General features: G+C 38.1%; 1 protein-coding gene across 1 annotated transcript in view; it reads left to right on the forward strand.

Moving 5' to 3' along the window:
• GUCY1A2 (guanylate cyclase 1 soluble subunit alpha 2) overlaps positions 1-22,049 on the forward strand; it is a 179,626-nt gene that overhangs the window by 138,579 nt on the left and 18,998 nt on the right. The window contains exon 7 of the mRNA XM_064505070.1: positions 9,172-9,326. Within this exon, the coding sequence (XP_064361140.1) occupies positions 9,172-9,326 (155 nt within the window). The remainder of the gene's footprint in view (positions 1-9,171; positions 9,327-22,049) is intronic.

Raw genomic sequence — 22,049 nt, forward strand, 5'->3', positions numbered from 1 at the left:
AGGGAGGCCTGAGGAGAGGGAGAGAGACGGGGGAACGGCCGGTCGGTGGAGCAGTCAGAACACACACCACATTTATTGATTAAGTTCGCCATCTTATATGGGCACGGTTTGTGGCTCCCCAAAACAATTACAATAGTAACATCAAAGATCGCTGGCCACAGATCACCATAACAGATATAATAATAATGAAGTTGTTTGAAATATTGTGAGAATTACCAAAATGTGACACAGAGACATGAAGTGAGCACGTGCTGTTGGAAAAATGGTGCCAATAGACTTGCTCAATGCAGGGTTGCCACAAACCTTCAGTTTGTAAATTTATAAAATTTGACTGCAATATCTGCGAAGCGCAATAAAGCGAAGCACAATAAAACGAGGTATGCTGTGTCCCACAGGATCTTCCTCCTGATCAGCCAGAGAGGAGAACAGGATGAGGCTGTTGGTGCTGTTTGTATTTGTGTGAATACTATGTATGTCTATCTGTGTTGATCTACATGGCCAGCCATGTATATTTATGTGTATGTGTTGAATACATGTGCTTGTGTGTGTGCGCCTTTTGGAAATACATGCTCAGCTTTGGTACTGGTTGGACCTGGGTGCATAGAGCTGTGGAAGCCTTATCTCTGTTGGGGTACCAGATTTGGCTGCCCTAACAATGTCCACCTTTTTTTTAACATAGAGCTTTTTTGTTCCCTTCAATATTTTGAACATGTCATTTATCCTTGCTAAAATATCACCTAATCCATTCAGTGTATGTCATACGTATGATGGCACTGTGAGACAAAGATGTCCTCCTACACTAAAGATCAAGCAACTTTCTGATGAATTTTTTTTCTTTTTTGTGTGTTAGTGAAGAGGAGGCAGGGAAAAATCCTCCAGTGCACTGTGGGCTTGCTTGAATGATTAGCTCTTTTTTAAGTGCCTGAACACACAGATTCACATAGTAATTAAGTTCCTGCTGTGAAAATTACTATTCAAAGAAAACAATAAAAATTGTTTTTGATTAAATGCTATATCAGCAATGAAATGCAACATCTTGTTGGTGAAGGAGAAGCAGCTTATGAAGAAGCACATTAGCATTTGTGTCTTTTCTTTGGAATCTTAGGAGAAGGATATGGAAGGATATGGAACTTACTCTTCTGTTCAGCAACCCTATAAATTCTCATTGATGTGAATGGAGTTGTTTTTGCTTGTAGGGTGAGAACAGCAAATCACTTCAGGCTGGATGTCTTCTTACAGATGACCCACATCCTCTTCTAACCTAGACCTTGAGCGACACCTTACTGAATTTAATTAGTGTGTCAGGAAAGGATTTGGCCTGAAAAAGGCTGCCCCAATATAAGCTTTCCTTTGGTGCTAGCCTGCGTCTTGTAATGAGTTTAATAGCTATTGGTTTTTACTTCATCTAACTGCTCCATACTGCTGATGAAGACTTACAGTGGCATACTTTTTCATCACAAGGCATGAAATAAAGAATCACAGAATAAAATAGATTGTAAGGAATCTCTGGAGGTCTTCTAATGCAACCACCACTCAAAGCAGGGCTAACTTAGATCATAGCTGAAGAACGCAATGGGAGGACATAAACAAGTTAATCCTGTCTGTCCATTGAATATTTATTTTATTTTATTAACCCTTCACATCTGTGGCTTCTTTATGTAGAAATGCTTCACAGCTTCTTGGTCCACATTCAGTAGAGAAGACTGTGAGATAGCTCAGGGGTGAACATGTGCAATGTACTGGTGTACGTCATACTGATTAGAATAACTGTGTGGCTTTTACACAAATCACATTGCCTTACCCAATAACTTACTATTTAAAATGTATTTATTGATCCCAAGGAATTAAGTCTTTGTTGCTTTATTACTGTATTTTTCATTTTCCTTGTACAATTTTATATCTTGTACTTCAAATAGGTTGAATAATCCTAAATCTATGGATAAGAAATCTAGGAAAACTTCAGCAGAAAAAAGCCAAGTGTTCCTTTCTCCAAATGCTATTCAAATATGGGGGAAATACACTTTGTAGTTTGGTTCCATTAAACACCTTGTGAAATTCAAAATGATCTAAATTTTTTTCTGAGCAGGTCTGTTTCTTGGCAACAATTCTGTAGTGAGCTGTACTGTCATATGTCCCTTTCCAGAAAGATACTGTGATATTTATAAGTCAATCTAAGAATACAGATAACCCCCACACAAAAGCATATGTCAGGGCACAACTGTCAGTCCTGTCAACTTGCAGTTCTTTGAAGCAGCAGAAAGGCACATTTGACTCACCAGCATTTGGCCCTGATTTTAGAGGTCTGAGCTTTATAGAGTCTATTTTGTGTTAATACATTGTACAAATAAATATTCCTGTGTAAGGCAATTTTTTGAGATTCAGAGATAGTACTGCTGTAGAAGGTGCTACAAATATTAGAGAAGGTAAAGTCTTACAGAATTTGGCACCTTGTGTTTGAAAGGACCTGACAGCACATCATGGGCTAACACACTCTACAAGAGGTAATTTTGTCCTACTTGAATGGGACTGCTACAAGGATGGAAGGGAGATGGTCCTTACTGAGACACAGATTGTCACTCAGTAAGTTAGAACAGCAAATGAAGAGTCCTCTTTTCCTCTAAGAAATGATAGTCTACAATTATCCAGATAAAATTATCTGAGTTAATGTCTAAAATCCTGATCCAGCAGAACATTTATTTAAATGCTTTGCTGGCTTGTGACCTCCATGTGTCTGGAAATACTTCCACACAGGTACTGCCTCCTATCAGCCATGAGCTCTGCTATGAGGTCGGCACGAAGTCATGAGCAGCTGCCAGTTAGTCACACTATTCAAACCTGAAATCCTCCTGGCTGGCTGACTAATGGATTACTGCTGCCTGTGGCTGCTTCGGAAACTGTGTCACCTACTTCTCAGTCTGCCCTTACTTCTTCAGTTCAGGGTCTACGTAAGGCAAGCAGTTCTGTGAAACTGAATTTTGAGTCCTTCTGAATGTAGCTAACCTGTCAGGCAATCTGAGATTTTTTTTTTCCCCCTAGTATGAGAATATGCTTTTCAGAGTGTGAGAACTGTTTATTAAGGTCCTTTTCTCTCTGTGTGTAGTGGGAAGAATGTGCACATGTACTGCTGATTGCAGCCTCTACCGCTCCGATTAAATAGCATCATAGTCCATATTTGATGAGGAGCTGTGAACAACACCTGTCTTTACAAAAAGGATTTCCTTTGGTTCAGGAAATTCCTGAACTAAAAATTGCTGGTTGCTGAGAGAGGATTCTGCAAATGATCATAGCAAAAGCCCTGTGCTTATCAGAAGACAGGTTACATACACCTTTGGTTTGAACTGGAAGGGCTGTTTGTATGTTACAGTAGACTACTCTTTACTGGCAGACAAAAAGAGGGCAACCCACAGACTTTTCTTTTTCCTATCCTGCATTTCAATATAGTCACCAAGAAGCCTTTCCTTTTCACCTGAGAATTCCTTCTTCAATTTCACCTCCTCGTGCAGTTCTTCATGCCTTCCCCTGTCATGAAAGATACCTAGTTTTCCCTGATGGCTCCTTTCTCTTCTGAACTACCTTTGGGTTTGTTCTTTTTGAAATAGATTTTTATCCCTTGTAGCAGAGATCTGCGGATACATTTGTACAGCACCATGTACTTAAGAAGCTTAAGAATAATTGAAAAATAATTAGTTTTTCTTTTAGGAATGATTACAGTTTAAGCCCTAACAGTAGGTATGGGTTGAGCTCTAAGCAAAAAAGAAAGAAATTTTGAGGCTTATAATACGTCTCAATATTGACTAAAAGGAAATTTAGATTTTAATGTGTTCTCTTGGTTATCAGTGTACCAAGTGTATCGGTGACCATGTTTTGGTTAAAATTTTAGATTTGAGGAGGTTTTATATAATGTTCTTAAGGAAACAAATAATACTTCTTGGACTGTAGAACAGAATTTTTAAAGTTTCTGTGTCTTTCCATTTGTATTTAATGTAAAAAAAGAAATTCTTCAGTACTTGTGTGGGGAAATGAGGAGAGGCAAGAGAGAATGTATTTTTCAACAGGATTTCAAGAGAGAAAGACTCTCATGAGCTTTGAACATAGAGCAAATGACTGGATTGTGCGTGTTTTGAAAGTACTGATTAACAGAGAAAGCTATTAAGGAATCAATTAGTAATGGTGAAATTTAGTTCATGCATACAACTGCATTAATGTACTTTTCGTAAAATATCTTTGCCCCCTAAATGTAGCTGTGCTGTGAGTTTTCAGTAGAGCATTTACTTTCAACTCTCTTGCAATAGGCTGTATTAGAAATGAAAAGTTCTGTTTTCAGTATGGTGCCTAACAAGGCACTGGGGCTTTGGGAAATGATGGAAAGTACACAGCAGGTTAAAAAAATTAGACTTTTATCTTTAAAAAAGTAAAAATCATGCTTTGGCAATGAGGAGGTGTAGGAGGTGACTGTTCCAAGATTCAGTACTTCAGAAAAAACATGTTAGCAGAAATTTCCATTCACTCAGTTCAAAAAAGCAAAACATTTTGATGTTGATCATTCTTGTTCCTATTTGTTCTTCACTCTTCTCTCTCAGTCCAGTCTTGTCTATCAGTTCTCATTGACTTCACTTATGACATGTTTCCCTGTTAAATTATGTCAGAGAACCTTCTTTATTTATTACTATTGACCCAGCTACTATCTTTATGGCCACTCTGGTATTAGCCTTTTCTGCTCCCTCTGCCTTACCCTTGGGCCATATCCAAATATTGCTACTTTTTCTTTAATATTTTTGGAAGCTTGCTTTCTTATCCACATAGCTAGAGCTCTGTTCTCTTTTTGTCTTCATCATAGGAGGCTTCTTTTCTTTTATCACTCTGACACATCAACTTTTCTCCACCTCACTTTTACTACAGCTGCTGCAAAAATCAGATTAATTGATCTTTCTTCTCCCTATCAGTTTCCATTGTAAATTGTTCCACTGCAGCTAGTTCAGGTTTCTCCTCTTTGTCTAAAGGCTCTTTTACAGGTCTCTTGCTCTTTTGCACACCTGGTCATGTTTCTTTTTCCACTGTCCCCTCAGATTTTCTGCCCTAGAAATGTCTTCTGCCTTCGTCCATCCCTTCACTGTTCCTTAACTATGGCGGTCTGGTATTTTTTGACTTTTCACAGCTGTCTTCTCTGTGATAGTTTCCAAAGATCTGTCTTTCCAGATATATGCACAATGCCTCTAAATTTTCCAGTTACTGCCTTGGACTCATTTATATGCTCTCCTTTTATCATTAGCCAAATAAATAAGGGCAGATGGAGGAGCAGTCAGCACAAAGGAAGAGTATGTATTTTATTAAAAATGCTCATTTTAAGCATAAATGTATAATAAACTTATGTCTACTATATATGTATAACATATAAAATGTACATAAATTTATAAATATAGCTATGATAATAATGCATCCTTGTGTTGCTGCCTAATCTCCCTTTCATGTGTTGTTAATAATCTTAAATGGTTACTGTTTTGGGAAAGCACCCATAAGGGCTGTATGTACTGTAAGGCCTGGGAACTATGACCCTATGTATAAAACTATGACTATTGTTCTAAGACAGGTTCTCTAGGCAGATTTTATTCTGCTGCAAAGTTAACATGAGAGGGTGATATCCCCAAATGAATGTATTGTTGCTAATAATTTGATCACAAATTTTCTTCCTTTGTAAAAAAAAAAAAAAGAAAAAGAAAAAAAAGAAAACCTTAAATCATTACACAACACTTTTCAACTAGGTGAGGATAAATCCAGAATAATTTTGTTGCAGATGAAATAAAATCCTGAAAAGACATTGTTATGAAAAACAGTTCACTAAAAAATATGACCAATATAATGGTTGTTCTCGAAATGAGAAGACAGACTCAGGAATACTTTGTGGAAATAGCATCAGCGTTACAGGCTTTTTGTTGTAGAGAACAAAATAATGAAGCAGGAGAAGCTTTCTTTTGGGACATTTTTGATATAATTTTGTCTTGTATCAGGCATTTATCCATACGGTTTAACAGCAAAACATACATTGACTTTCATGATTTTCTTAAATCTCCGTACCTAGTGATACCTTCAGTTTTTCATGCTCTCATCAGTAGCTCTGTGTAGGTTTACCTGTGTTTGTTTGTCAAAATGTCTACCTTTTTACTGTAGGAGCATGGCTTGGAAGGAAATCAAATGCACTACAGAAAATGGTATTTTCGTCATTGAGGCTAATTACTAGCACAGTGTCTCAGTGATCAGCAGCGCTGTTGTTGGAGAGTGCTGTTGATCTGAATTATCTGATGCCTGATGGCCAACAACATTTTAAATAGGCACCAGAAGTTAGGTGCACAAACCACTGTACAGATTCTAAAAAGCTAAAACACTAAATGCTATGTATGCAGCCAAATCAAGGAGTTTTCTTTATCTCTTTGTATACACATTGTGATAAATAGGAGAGCCCCCTTCTTTCCTGTCCATTTATTTTTGCTCCCCGCCTCAATATTTTCATGGAAGTCGGCATGGCTTTAATTTCAATCACCCGGCAAAGGAAGATATTTGATATCAAGAGCTATATATCGTCTTTCATTATTTTCAGCAAGTCTAACATTTTGATGTTGTAAGGTCTGTGGCTGGTTCCCTTGGCACTTACAGAAAAGTCATAACCACAAAGGGCATTTCCCCAGTTTCTTGTTCAGTGAGACAACCATGAGAAAAGATCTTGAAAGCACATTCTGTGTGAGTGGGGTTTGAGTTCTTTTAGAGAGCCTAACACTTTTGCAACTGAGAATTTGAAAATCTTGATAAAAGTCCTCTGTCACTGAAGCATAGAATGGTTAAAAAAAAAAAAAAAGTTATGTGGATGTGTACAAGGAAGCACTTTAGGAGTTAAAGTAGAACCCCCCCCCCCCCCAACTATTTCAGTTTTCATCGCGTGTGTTGCAAAATAATACGTTTTTTCCTACCAAGTCTTCCTTAAAATCTAATGTACACTCTTGTCTCACCTTTTCAACAGTAAAACAAGGCTAGTGCTTTTTCTTATAGTTTCAATCTGGCCTTCACGTGTGGTTGAATGTACCCCAGAAGGAGTCACAGTAAGTGGTTTATTTGTGATCCTTTAATAAGTATGCAGGGCAGTGGTGGAACAAATAGGCAGCGCTAGCTGTGCTCTTAAAGTTGTGTACAAAATAAGTAATCCTTCTCCCATCTCACAAAAACAAGACATTGTAAAAAATTGCTTTGCTATTTACTAAAAGCTGACAGCGTACTTGCTGTTGTGTGAACAAGACTGTCTCTGCTCTTAGTTGTTTGCTGAGGGCAGGTATTGACGTGAGTAATCTTTACCTCACTAAGATGGAAAGGACTGCTACTGCAGGAGCACTTTTAATTGGAAATGAACAGCAGAATTTAAACGTATGTTTTGACAAAAGCAGTAAATCTTGCCCCCAAATATCACCTAAATATTGTAGATGTGATGGGTTTAGACAGATGTTGTTCACAGCCAGAGAAGTTTGTGGCTCCTTCATGGCCCACCAACATAGACTATTTTTAAGGATTTCAGTATTTGCCTTCCAGACTGTACTAAAAGTTTGGTAGCATAGTTGAGTGAATGTGCTATTTATTCACAGATTTTTTTTTTTAATATTCGTCTGTAATTAACAGCATTGTTGTGAGTACTGAAGGTTTTGTGGTGCCTGTGGAAATGGTGTAAGTAATATCCCACTGAATGCAGAAATATGTTGTTAGATTAGGCTTGGGCTTAGTATATAATGGATATGCTGTTACACGCATTGTCTGTGATGTGTTAAAGAAAGAGGAACAAAATGAAAAAGGTGCTTAGCTGCATGTTAAAAATCTTAGACTCATGGGAAGAACTATAGTCAGTGAAATAATGTAGGACCTCACATGTTCTTAGAACTTCATGACTACCAAGGCTGTAAAATGCTGGCATTTGTCTTAACATAAAAAAAAGCTAACAATTAATTGCTAGCAGTGTATTCTGCTATGCAAGCTAATAAGTAATTTAATTTTTTATTTGTATTTGAGCAAGTATTTATTTTGTTATTAAAAATATGGAGATAGACAGACAAAAGCATAGTGGGGTAATAACTGTGAACTGAGTAAGTAAAAGGACTTGGTGGAGTATAGAGTTTTATTAGTAGCTCACTGATTGAATCCCCATCAGATCCTTTGTTATGTCTGTTTTAGTACCTGCGATGTATCTTCTGCACATTATCTCATGTTTTCCAGCAGTCCAGTTGCTATGAGTAAGAGTATCCTCCCAAGATATAACTATCTGCTTTTGATTTTTTTAATGTTATAGCGTTAACAAAGGAAAGAGATTTCCTTATTTGTAAAACTGATTTTCTTGGCAAACACAATTGGTTGTTAAAATATGTGCAGAATAAATCTTCTTTTTTAGATTATTCACCCCTGAAAGAAACTTGGATCGTGACACCATGTTTTCTAGATCAGTATAATCTCCATATCTTAGACAGTTACAGCAGAATGGTTGCTAGAATAGACATGGCTTTTTTAGTTTGCTGGGGATTTATTCCAACTTTCTTTTCTTTTTTAACAAAATGAATTTAAAAGCCCTTGTATCTTAATCTTCAGCATCTCCACCATTGCAATATCTCTCCATCTGACAAAGTGAAAAAAAGCAGCCTTGGACCTTGAGGAGTTTGGAAGAAAAAAACAAATATGAAAAAGATAAAATTACCATATACATTCACTCCACTTCATACTCTTTCTGCTAATTTGAGAAAATGTGTATCTTATATTAAAGCCTGTGTTAAAACTAGCTGCAAAAGTATCACTCTATAATGTGTCTATCTGTATAATGAAATGACTGACATTGCAGTAATTCTTGGTCATCCCATCCTGTCCTGTTTATGATTCCTGTTTTGACAGTGGTTGTTTTCAGTAAGTGTGCCTAGAAGAAGCGGACAAAAATGGTTTTAGTGAAAAGCATGTTCATCTTCTTTCTTATTTTTAAATATATCTGGTTTAAGCTAGAGGGATGGGAGAACCTGTTTTCTTCCACTTCCACTGTTTCTTCTTTGGTTTATTTTTTCTTTGAAAGGGGTGCTGTGACTGGCTTGCAAATAAGTGCTAGTGACATTAGCTTGGGCAGCACGAGAGGCACTGATTGACATGGATCTCATGATTTTTCAGATGAGGATAGGCATTCACTCAGGATCCGTTCTGGCTGGTGTCGTTGGTGTAAGAATGCCACGTTACTGTCTCTTTGGAAACAACGTCACTCTTGCAAGCAAGTTCGAGTCAGGAAGTCACCCACGTCGCATCAATGTCAGTCCAACCACGTACCAGTAAGTGCTGTCAGCCTTTACATTATGTTTTTATTGCAGCCTGTTTAAAGTCAGAGCTTGTAACGTGCTCTGTCCTTCGCCCATGAACATCAGCAGAAGGACACCAGAGCAACAGGACAACTGGAAAGAGGTACTGCACAGGTCTTGTAGCTCTGCATCAGAGAGCGCAAAGAAGTCAGACAGTGGAGGCAAGGAATCGCTACAGCAGGGCCAGCCATTCCTGCCTCAAATAGCGAATAACAGAGATGGGAAATGCCTGCCACACTGCCATCACTTTATGCACTATTACAGCCTTAGGCTGAGGATTCTGTTTCCATCCACTAGACAAAGCTGATGAAGGAAGCCCGTTTCCATAGGCTCTGGAGAAAGTCTTTAATTTTGGCACTGAGGCCAAGCTTTCAGAGTTCTTATGCATTCTTAGAGGCAAAATTTCTTGTTTAGCACTGTCAAGAGATACTTGATACAACCATTCACTTAAGAAAAAAAAATCAAAAAAGGCAAAGTATCAGCATCAGTTCTTTGAAGAAATTATGCAAATGGAGAGTAGGCTTGATTAAATAAGGTTAGGAGTAACAGCTCTTAAAAAAAGGTGTTCCTTATTGTTCAAGTTTGACAGCTCGACTATAAGAATTTCTGCTGCTTGGACTAGTACTGATATACCCACTTTTTTGTCAGGAGATGTGAATCTCACTCTTTTCCCTACATTATATATCTGAAATAATTTTCTGAATCATGGTTTTGCTCAGGTTTTGGGACTGCTTGAGTGGGGTTGCATTAGCAGGGGTGTTGAACTAGATGATCTCCAAAGGTCCCTTCCAGCCTCAACTATTCTGTGATTCTGTGACTGTTTCTCTGCAGTAAATCTATAAACCATTGCTCAAACAGTACTGCTTTTCTTTCTTTTTTTTTTTCTTACACAGAACTGTGAATATCCATATTTTTCCATATATCTATCTATGTAAATGAAAGTTTTAAATGGAATTTCTTCATCCAAGACTTGAAGCTTCTGATATGCTAAAATATAAAGCAGTCAGAAATGAAAGTTAAAAAGTAATTAAAACTAGTGAATAAAATTACATTCATCTTGAGAGCCCATTCACTCCAGATAAAATTTACAGAATGGAGCAAGCATAGTTACTTGAACAAAAGGCGGAAAAATTGAACAGATTTTTGATCATAAAGTGAGCAGATGCAGGTTAATACTGTTATGTCATAACAGGCAAGAGACATACAGGCCAACACTATTCTCAGTTATAGAAAATCTGCTCATTTAAATAGAAGTAACTTTATATATATACATACATACATATATATATGTATGTATATATATACGAAATTGCTACTTGGAACTTGATGTCACTTAAAAAGAAAATGTCTTCCATTGCAGGCTATGAGAACCTCCCCTAAGACATTGTTTAAAATGAGAGCAGAAGGTTGTTCACCACTTTTGCCCCAGTTTTGAAGACTTAAGTGGTAGCAGTGCCTTCGCTTTTAATTTTACACAAATGGAGGAGAGGGATTCTGACAAAAAGAGACCAAAGTCTTATAACAGGGACCTGTACATTTCTTATACAGGAATGTTTCTTATACAGGTATGTTCTCCAATCTGAGAACGTCTTTGAGATGTTCTGAAAGTCCATACTGCTAAAGAGAAGAGATCTTAGTGCTTCACGTTTCTGGTTCCAGGGTGTAATTCCATTCAGGGCAAAGGTGTTGCTCAAGTTTGTTACACTGAAAACAGAAATTGGACAGCTGGACACTTTCATATTATTTTAAGAAATGTACAGCTGGAAATACAGGCAGTCAGTATTTGCAGGAGCAGTGATGCACAAGTCTACTTACTTAGCCTATTCTTGGAATGATTAAGTCAGTGCGACTTTTATTGTGCTAGTGTCAGTTCTGATTTTTTTGGTTACAACAGTGATATAGTACACTTACCATGAGACAACTGATCCGTGGTCATTGTATGTCATCTTCATATCACATTGCTGGTGAGAAGTCTGTTCTGAAAGCCAGTCTGAGGACTTGTATATGGAGTTTGCTAGCAATATGTGCTCTTATGCTGTCCTTTATCCCACTGCAAGTACATTTGCTGGCAGAATATAAGTCAGATTTTTCTCCCCTTCTGTATCTTCCAGATTGTGTCAAAAAGTGTTCTACAATTTATTTCTACTACCTTTAATCCTAGAAATCCCTATTCAAGCATTTGTGTCCAAAGCATTTGTCCAATTCTCTACTTAAGATATTAACCTTTGTGGGAATAGGACTGCTTTTTATCTTCAAAAAATAAAGTCTTATCAATCAGCCTTGGCTATGGATCTTCTGAGACAAAATGACTGGATTTTTGGATAAAGGGAGAGCAGTGGATGTCATCTACCTTGACTTTAACAAGGCTTTTGATGTCTCCCACTGCATCCTTGTATGCAGGTCGGGAAGTTACAATCTAAATGGGTGGACTACTAGATGGATGAAAAACTGGCTGCATTTCTGGTCTCAGAGTCTAGTAGTTAAAATATGTTGTACTCTGCCTGGGTACCAGTAACAAGGGGACTACCACAGGACTTTATCCTGGGATCTGTCCTGTTTCATCAGTGACCTGGGAGAGGAGACAGAGTGCCCTCTCGTCAGGTCTGCAGATGTCAGCAGACTGGGGGGAGCAGGTAATACGCTTGAGAACAGTGCCTAGACAAGCTAGAGGAAGGGGTCACTGAGAACCTAATGAAACTCAGCAAGAACAAACGTAAAGTCCTGCACGTAGAGCAAATGAACACCTTGCAACCATACGGGCTGGGGACTGGCTGCCTGGGGAGCAGCTCTTTGGAAAAGGCCTGGGGATCCCAGTGGGCAGTGAGCTGGACATGGGCAAGCAGTGTGCCCTGGCAGCAAGGAAGGCCAACAGCATCTTGGTCTGTATGAAAGGGGCACAGACAAAGATCAAGGGAAGTGATTAATCCCCTTTACTTGGCATTTGTTAGACCCCATGTGGGTTACTGAATACAGTGTTGGGACCCCAGAACCAGACAGAAATTTATAAATGAGGAATTTCAGTGCAGCGTTGACAAGATGGTCGACTTGCCCAGTGAGGAGAGTCTGAGGGAGCTGGGCTTGTCCCAGAGACAGCTTTGGGGGCACCTGACAGTGACCCCCAGCGCCCACATGGAGGTCATCAAGGAGATGGATCTCTTTTCAGTGGTGCATAGTCGGAGAACAAGAGACAATGTTCATAAGCTGAAACAGGAGAGGTTTTTACTCCATATAAAGAAGAAATTTCATTATAAGAACAATCAAACAGCAACACAGGTTGCCCAGAGAGGTTATGCAATCTCCATCCTTAGAGGTCTGCAAGACCTAACTGGATAAAGCAGTGTTGATCTCTAATTGAGCAAGACTTCGAACTACAGATCTCCTGAGTTGCCTTTCAAACTATTCTATGGGTCTATGATTTGACCATTTATATATTTACCCTGAGTGCCAGCTGATTAAAATTCTGGACCTAAATGAAGAAAATAATTTCTGACAGACTTTGTAACCTATCCGTTCTACATAAAACGAAACACTTTCTTGCTTAATGCCACAGCACTAACCTGTGAACTTAGAATAATTTCATATATTGGGGATTATTTTGACAGCTTTTGAAGCTGTCAAATAATGCTTTTTGGTGAACAGACCCTTTTTTCTTTGTTTTGCGATAGCCGTGTGACAAAAGTTAAAAGGTAAAAGATGAGACTGTCCTCTAATTCTTCATACACAAATCCCTTTGTTATGCTTTCTTTTGGATAGTCTTGGATATTGATTTCCTGGTGCATCCCTAGGAAACTTCTAACTGATTTCATTACTCAGCCTTGCATTGTCGTGGGGCTCCTTCAATCCATGAAAACCACAATCTTTTTTTAGAAGAGGAGTATGAAGGACTCTCATGGCTCCTTCTAAGGAGTAAGCAGTTGATAGGGCCATTTGGGGAGGAGCAGTGCACTATCAGGTAATGTTTTAGTATACATTGGAATAAATCTTGATTCCACTAGTTTTATTGATAAAACTTCCATTTGTTTCAGTACTATCAAACTTTCCCCCCATCGGATCATCATGTCTGGGCTTATCTTCCAGTTCTGAAAGTTATGAATTTAGACTGTTGGTTTCAAAAAGGGGAAGATGGTAGAAAAGTGACTGATGGTGTAATAACGTTATTGCGTAACAGAACAAAACAAACCACAACAAAATATTTAAGTATTAATATTTGTTACCTGCATTAGTGTACTACCTAGAAAGTCTGTTGTCACATGCTGAACAGATTCAGAACAACTGTTCACCTCAGAGAACTTCAAGTCTAAGTACAGGTAATAGGCTAAACACATGGTACAGGTAAAGAAAGTAGAAACAACAAGAAAATGCATATTAGAATGAGAGGCAATGATCATTCAAGGTGAATGGCTAAAAGTAGTGAGAAAAAGGATAGGAACTAGTTCCTTTTACATGTTTCAGAAAGCATTTGAAATATAAAGTGAATGTGCACGGGGCCACTTAGGCTATTCCAAACCATACCTTCAGACATGGTTAAAGGCATGAGAACAGATAGGGGAGAAGACAAAAAATGTGACAATGCTGACAGAGTGGTCAAAAGAGACTGCTATTACAAAATATTCTGTAGGACGGAATTATTCAGAGGACGGAATTATTCAGAGCCCCTGAAGGTGATCTAGGAAGTTTGAACCGCAATATAGTAATACTATCAAAATAAACAAGTAATAATCTGATGCAGCTTTATATAACTTTTCTTAAATAGAATTTGTATTAGTATACAGTTTGCTGTGTACAAATAAAGTGATTCATCACACACTGAAATGTTTTTATAGCTGACCTTATATTACATTAAATGCTTCTACCTGATCATGCTATGCTGCTGTGTACTCAGTTAATATTTTTATTATCTAAGAAGCAATGTTTTACAAAGTAGATAAATCTGCAATCATTATGAAAATAACAGAAGCTCAGTTAATTAAAACTACTGGCATTTATCATTGCATGTTTGTACCTACCTTGCCACATGATGAAAATTCTGGTATATGCTTTGTGCTTACAAAGCATGCAGATATTGAAAATGAGTCTAATACTTATCAGCTTTCATTATATAGTACAACATTATACATTATAAAGAGCCATCATAATTTAAATTATCATCACACTTCAGAATAACTGTTATTGGTTTCAAACATTTCCCTTTGAGTCTGTAATCTACCTGTGTAAGGATCAGAAATCAAAAATATAAATACAATGTGCTGTTGCCTAGCAGCAGCAGTGAACCTTGGGCAGTCTTGCTCCAGTTCCACCTGTCTGGGAAGAGCTCTGAAATGTAAGACAGCAGTTCTTACAAAGGTGGCCTCTGAATCTTTTGGGGATAAAGCCTCACTTCTGTTCAAAATATCTTGTTCTTATGCTTTTGCCTTTTGAACCAAACAGGTCTTTTGTCTGGAGGACCCCCTCTGAATCACTAAGTATTGTAAGACTGAAAGCACTGGAACAGCATTGGTAAAACTTCCAGTAAAACAGGCAGAACCTGGAGAGGAAATAGAGGATCTCAGACTGGTCCATGTTAAACATGTGGCAAAGAAAGAACAGAAGAATAACACATTCCCTGTTTCTTTAGTAAAATGGCAAATCTGGCCATAGGTTTATTTAATTCATCTACATTATTCTGAATTGAATAAAATTACCCTACTTCCCATACTCAGGAAGCAAAAACAATCAGAATTATGAGTCTCTTCTTCAGCACAGAAGGAAGATTAAATACTTTTTAATTATTTGTTTCAGCTATGAATAATGAGGTCTATCTGATATTAATATAATATACCTACATTCATCCTGTTTCCCTAATAGTATTACAGCATAATGCCCTGGGATCTCTAAGCAGTTATCAAAAGCAGGTAAACGTAATTGCTGCTATTTGTCAAGTAACTATATTTAAAAATGAACTCTCTTTTGCCTTTTCCTTTCACCTCTGGCCTTTCTCAGTACGTTTCCCTTGCGGAGAAAGTACTTCTGGCATCAGGTATTGGCTCCAGATGTTTGCCATTGTCACATACTGGGCATTACATCCAGCACCGGAGGTTAGGCAAAGATGAACAGTCTGGATGTATCTCATATCTACATCTGATAAGGAGAAAGAGCAACCAAGGGTGCTTTTAAAACATGGAGCCAGGTGAGGTCACCTCTGGTTCACCTACCTGAAGTTGCCCCACAGCCTTTAGAATTGATTAACAACCTCAGAATTTGAATAGGTTTTTAACATTGATCTTCTTGAATGCTGTATGGAAGAAGTTCTATTTTTACATCATTATGAAGTATATACAGGTCTCTTTTAAATTAAAATTCTATGCATTTCTATAAACTCCTTATAGTTTTTTATTTTTGTCAAATTCTTTTTCCTACAGGCAACTGTATCATACAGACAAACAAATGGTGTTGTTCTCCAAAAGCCCTTTCAGATTAATTTAAACTTTATTTCTGATCATCCTTAAAAATTGTTTGTTGTTATATAGATCAATTCACCACGTGTGCTATCCTGAGACATAGCGTGACACATACAATTTAGTTATGGGCAAAAGGGAACACACCTTATATATGGACACAGAAAATTATTGCCAGTCTAATTAAAGTATTGACAGTCTAGTCAAAATACAACAGTTATTATTATTAGTCAGTTATAATGATACTGACACTCATAGTCCAAATTAATCTAATTAGTAAAGAAAAGCCACACTAATAATACAGTTAAAATTGTTATCCATACTACCTAGAATCTACCCCTTTTCTCTGCTGTTATGCTCGCTCGCCCTTCCTCTGCCCCCCTTGCTCCTGATGATGATGCCAGTCCTCCTCAAGAAGAATTGCAAGATGGGGAAGTTTAAAAGTGAGTTGTCAGGAACCAGATTTCTTCACTGGGAGGAGTTTGCTTGGGGTGGGGTGATCTTCTTGGTCCTGGGTCCCCTCTGGGTAATTTTTATATGTTTTTTTAACAGCCTGCTTGCATGTTCTTTCTTCACTGGTTTATACTTGTTTTTCTGTTCTTTTTGATATCTGCTTGATATTTTTGATATTTCTGTTTCATCTGCCTCCACAAGGTTGCATTCCCTTGGTGAACAGTCACTGTCTCGGGTGATTTGCGATTACAGTCCTGAGGCCTCTGCTGTCTGCCTGTGCCCATACTCTTCTACACTTACTTCATGTTTATTTTAGGATCATCTACACAGAATAACTTTTTTTAGATCGCTAGCTATTAATTAACAATAGGTGTAATAGCACACACTTCTACACAGCTAAACTAAAGCTAAAACATATTTTGCTAGACACTAAACTGCTATCACAGTTGCAAAAATCAACACAAGCCAAGACAAATCCAGGCAAGTCCTGAGACCGGCATTGTTAGATCAATACAAAGCTCGTGGCCTTTTACTAGTGATGGCAAAACTGTTCACTGAGCCTAATTTTCTAATATCCAAAACAGAGAGCAGGCCCAGTAGCTGCTCAGCTGCATTATTATAAAACTGGCAGAATCATTCTACTTACGTGGATAAGAAATAAAGATATTAAAGGTCAGTGGTAGGCATTTACCATACTGAGTCACATATTGCGATATACAGTATATTGCATTAGAAAACCAGGACTGGTCCTGTCACAATCTTAGTGCAATTGAGTTGTGTGAAGGAAAAAAAGCAATATATGAGTTTCCATAATTTAAAAAATAATAAGGGAAAATGTCAAATTAAGTAGAATCAGGTGTACTCAGTTTTTCTTCTTTTCGTTCTCCCAGTCTTTCCAGAATATTTAGGAACTGTAGGAGAAATCCAAAGCCACTAAAATTTAGGACTAGGCAGACTGATTTTTGGCTTTACAATAGCAAATTCATGTCCTTACGCATTGTGTTTTACCAGCAGTATTTCTTGTGAATGCCATAATAATTCGTCACATGAATTCATGTGGAAACAAATGAGTTGACATACTTTTTCAAACCCGATACCCAGCTAGTATAGTGACCAGCAATTTTTGCCACAGAAGAAAGTGTCAACCATCCAGCAGTAAACAGTCTTCTGATAACCCATTTGGGAAGCCATTAATTAACTTTTTGTAATTATACCAACTAATAGGTAGGTATGAACAAGGTAACTACTAGTTTAATACATTTCTTTACACAAAGCTCCCCTCTTTAAGAGTTATAATAGAAAGAACCTTTTCTTCTGTTGATAGCTATTCCTGTGAAAGAGAGTATTTCTGGAAGATTGACTTGGGTACCTTGCTTTTCTTGGAGCGTACCATATTTAGCAAGGCAGTGCATATTCTCCTTAGTGTATTCTATTTCTTTGCAAAATACTGCTTAATTTTTGGTCCACACAAAATAATTTCCCTAAAAGAAGTTTACATTGATGTTCAGTTCTGAGTGGGTGCCTTTTTAAACTCTGATTCAGTGAATTGCCAAATCCTATCGTATCATGACTTTTATTTAGGGTACACAGAAATTCATTATACTGAGTTAAAAATGTATATATACATGCAAAACCAAAGCTGAATAAATATTTCGCTATTGTTAATACCTTACCTGACTATAACATTCCTGCTATTTAGGGTGTTGGAGCAGCAAATACTATAATTAGTCTTATATTTAGTTAGATATGAAAATGCTTTTGAAGGTTATTATATAACACATGGGTACAAGGGATGAAGTTAGCAGTTTATGGCACTGTATTTAGCAGTTTATGGCACTGTATATATGGAAACGCCTGATTTATCAATGCTTACTTCAGACTGGACCACATTGCCTGAAGATAGCTTTTGTGACATGCCCTGTGTGAAGGGTAAGAGAAAAGAGGAGCTTTTGCTGCACAGGCTAAGCAGTGTGCCAGGCTCTTGTGCCGAAGCAGAGCACATCTCTGCACCCGAACAGTGCTGTGTTTGCTGGGGAAGTGGCAAGCCGTGCTAGCTGGAGGCAGCAATCACGGGTGACAGAGGCAGGGAAGAGGCTTCAGACATTTCCAGGAGCTGCATGGACAGTGTGTGCTCTGAAACCTTCGTGGTTGAGCTCAAAGGGTTGGAATATGCTGAAGGCTGGGGAAGTGCGTCATCGTTGCTGCTGTTTCTCAAAGCAGCTAGAATTAAATTAATGCACGTGGTAATCTGTTATGCTTTTTGCTGTGGAAATTCAGCTCTAAGGGCAGTTCATCTTTTGTATTTCCAAAGGAGTTGCTCTTTCATAATTCTAGAAGAGCTGGTATTCCAGGCTGCAGTCTAAGTGGCTTCTCTTCTCACCATCTTGTTCCTGCCTTTGTGCAGATCCTTCAGCTTTTGCATGTATCTTGTTTGGGAGGGAATGAAGCAGCTTAGCACACTTTCCACAAAGAAATCATAAGATATTTGCAAGAAGGTTTCCTTGAAGCCATCCTTCCTGCTGAGCCTGAAGGCAAGCAGAGGTACTTTTTGTGTGTGTGAGTATTAATTGATCTTCGCAGCATCCAGTGATGAGAACAGAGGTCTGGCATCTCTGACAGATGGAGAGATAAAGAGGTGAAATTGCTTCCCGATGGGAACAGAGAGGGAGCAAATCGTGGAGGAAAGCACATATTCAGCATAGAAGGCCTTGCAAGAAATAATTTCGTAGTAAGAAATACTTGTTAGCTCATTTTCTGGATATAGGAACTCGCTGATGAAGATGTGACTCTTTCTTGCCAAAATAGTTTGAAATATAGTTACTCTACCCTATTGTTTCACTGATGCTAAAAAGAAGAGTTACAAGATTTAAAAGATTCTTCAAGGTCCCCACTGAGTATCAGCCTAACTTTCCTTGACACAGAGACCAAATGACCTTCAAATGCTTCTTGTTTCCAATAGGAAATAACCAAACATTCTGTTTCCATACCGACACCACCTTTTTTAATGAAGGAAAGAAAAATGAAAAAATAAATGGGATAATTCTCAAATACGATCTCTTTTTTTGTCTAAGAGAAACAGCATTTCCATTATGGAAGGGACAATTCAAGAATTTAAACAGCTCTGGAAGTTTTCAGGTTAGGAGGAGAAACTGTCAAAGTTAATCAACTACAGATCAGTGTGTAAGGAATTCTTTCTCCCCTAAAACATCAACAAAGGAAGACAAGCTGAGGGCAGACCTGGTTGCAGGCAATTTACAGGAATGCTTGAGTAGCCTGACCCTTACAATTTAAGCACTGAATGGTGTTTCCAACCATTGAGTAGCACCCAGAATTTTCACCCTGTGAATATCCTACCATAAAAATGTCCTTTGCAACACTACTCTGTAAGGGAAATGCATAGAAATAATTTAGGAAAAACAGCTGAGATGAATGAATTGGTATAGTTTCAGAGTAGTTTCTATATGCATATTCCTGAACCACTGAGGTTGTGTATCATCAACTCAAGCTCTATGATTATGGGACACTCCAGGGATTAGAAGTGCTTTATATAGAATTTAAGCTGCCACATAATTTCGTGAAGCTGAAAGAATAGACTGTGCTATCAGACTTTCAGAACAGGCAATCTGACTTGGTCACAACAAAATGCTCTGGGAATATCAGTGGTGCCGAGGAGGACTGGTAGCAACCAATTAGTCCTTGTACAACTATTTGGTAATTTTTCCGCTACTGTGACATGATAAACTCTGCATCCCTTTATTAGGTGCACTGTTTGAATTAGCCTCTCACTCTCAGAAATTGCTTTCTCAGACTGGGAATGAGATCATGTTTCAGAAATTGCCTCTGATATCTAATAACTTTGCGTAGACATTAAAAGAAGGAGCGATCTGATTATCCTCGGTGCTTAGCAGTAAAGCCATCTTTCTGCAGGAATTTTCCCTTCTATATTTAGGCCATTCATGATGTCAAAAAGAAAACAGTAGCAGCTGATGGTGATGGCCCTGCAGTTTTTGCTAAGTTTTCTGCCTTTCTCTTCAAGGGCACAAAGATCCCTAAAAGATAATTTTGTCAAGCAGCTGAATGGATAGTGCAGATCCTCAGCGAAAGCAAGGCCAAGTCACGTGATCAATTTTCCTACTTCTCCTCTGGCTCAGGGGAAGAGCCATTGTAATACGTGCTAGTCTGGAAGCTTTCCTAGGTGGTTGCATCCAGTTCTGGTTGTTTTGTCTTATCTTGTAGACCAATGCAATTCCTCTTTATCTTGTCTTTATTTCCTGTCAAGAAGGGTGGAGCTGATTTATATCCATATGTGCCATTGGTCTACTCACATCTCTGGACATTCAAGAAAAAGAAAAATCAAAGTCATGAGATTTCATGCAAATGTGGTCATTTGGTTGCATGTATTTTGGCCTGTTGCAGAGCTGGAGCCTCTTTGACCTAATAATTCACAAAACAGGTGGAAATGAAGCCTTTGATTAATATCTTGCACTTTTGTCCAATGAAGAAAATAGATATAAGGTGATAGTATCAACTAAACTCAGTGCCAGCTGAACTGAATTAAAAAAAAAAATGTTTCAGGTTTCAGACTTGAATAACTCATTGCAGTTAGATAATGTTGGGCTCTGTGTAGGAAACCACTGATTTCTAACAAGGCCAGGGGCTTTTCAGTGAATAGCCAGCTTTTGGGGAAGAATGACTGCAGGGAAACCTTGCGGATTTGGCTTGATTTTGAGTTTTGCAGAAATCTAGGTTGGGAAGCAGAGAAGAGTTACTTCAGTGTATTTAACCTGTGTGCGTAAAACACAGGACATTTACTGCTAGTGAGGCAAAGATGAAAGCAGAGAAGCTTCTCTGTAGAGATCTTTGCAAACTTTCACACAATTTAAAAAAGATTACAGTATTTTGATCATAAAATTGAAAACCCAGAAAATAGATCATGACACTCAAACCACAGACTAAACAAAGACTACCACAGAAGTTAAAAGGCAAAAACATTGTTGGATTTATAACCAACCAAGTATTTAAAAGCTGGGAATAAAATGCTTTCACATTTGAATGAGCTGTTGGGAGCCCACACAGGCTCCCTCAGCCAAAACCCAAGAAAAATATGCATTAAAGCAAATGCCATTACATGTGCTGGGAAACCTGAAAAATTCACCTGGCCACAAGATGATTCATTCATTTATTTACTTAGCAGAAATCAGCTTTGGAGCCATTAGATAAACAACCTATTACAAAACTCACTGAGAAGCTAACAAGGTTCTTCGACTGATGTTTCTGAGCTTCAGATAAGACTGATTGAGAGAAAGAAGGGAGGGGAGAAGCTGCAGACTACTTTCTTATATCCAACTGTGCTCAGCATTTACCATGACTTCAAAACTGGTCTTTTCACCTCTTCAAGGGACTGAATGCCCCTGGCTTAATTAACTGGAAACAAAAAGAAAATGTGTGGAGTTATTTTCTTTATTTTACAACTCTAACTTGTTTCAAGGAAGATAATTGCTGAAAAGGCACTGAACTATCAGATGTAGCCAGACAGACACTTCTCTGTTATGGGGGAAAACTACAAATGGCAAAAGGCAATAGAGTCAGATCTGTGACCTTGTATCGCTTGTTTGGGCCAGACTGGAGGAAAGTGGGTATGGCTTCATTGCTTCTGTGATCCTGCTTCTCTTTTTGATCCCAGCTGCCTCAGATTAAACTCACAGGTACTTTTGATGGATAGTGCCAGATTTGATTTTGTTTCTTGTTGAAGCTGTATTTTCTCTGGGCCATCTCACTGTAATTATGAATTTTATGAAATACAATACAC

The sequence above is a fragment of the Dromaius novaehollandiae genome, chromosome 1 (assembly GCF_036370855.1).
Source record: "Dromaius novaehollandiae isolate bDroNov1 chromosome 1, bDroNov1.hap1, whole genome shotgun sequence".
Lineage (NCBI taxonomy): Eukaryota > Metazoa > Chordata > Aves > Casuariiformes > Dromaiidae > Dromaius > Dromaius novaehollandiae.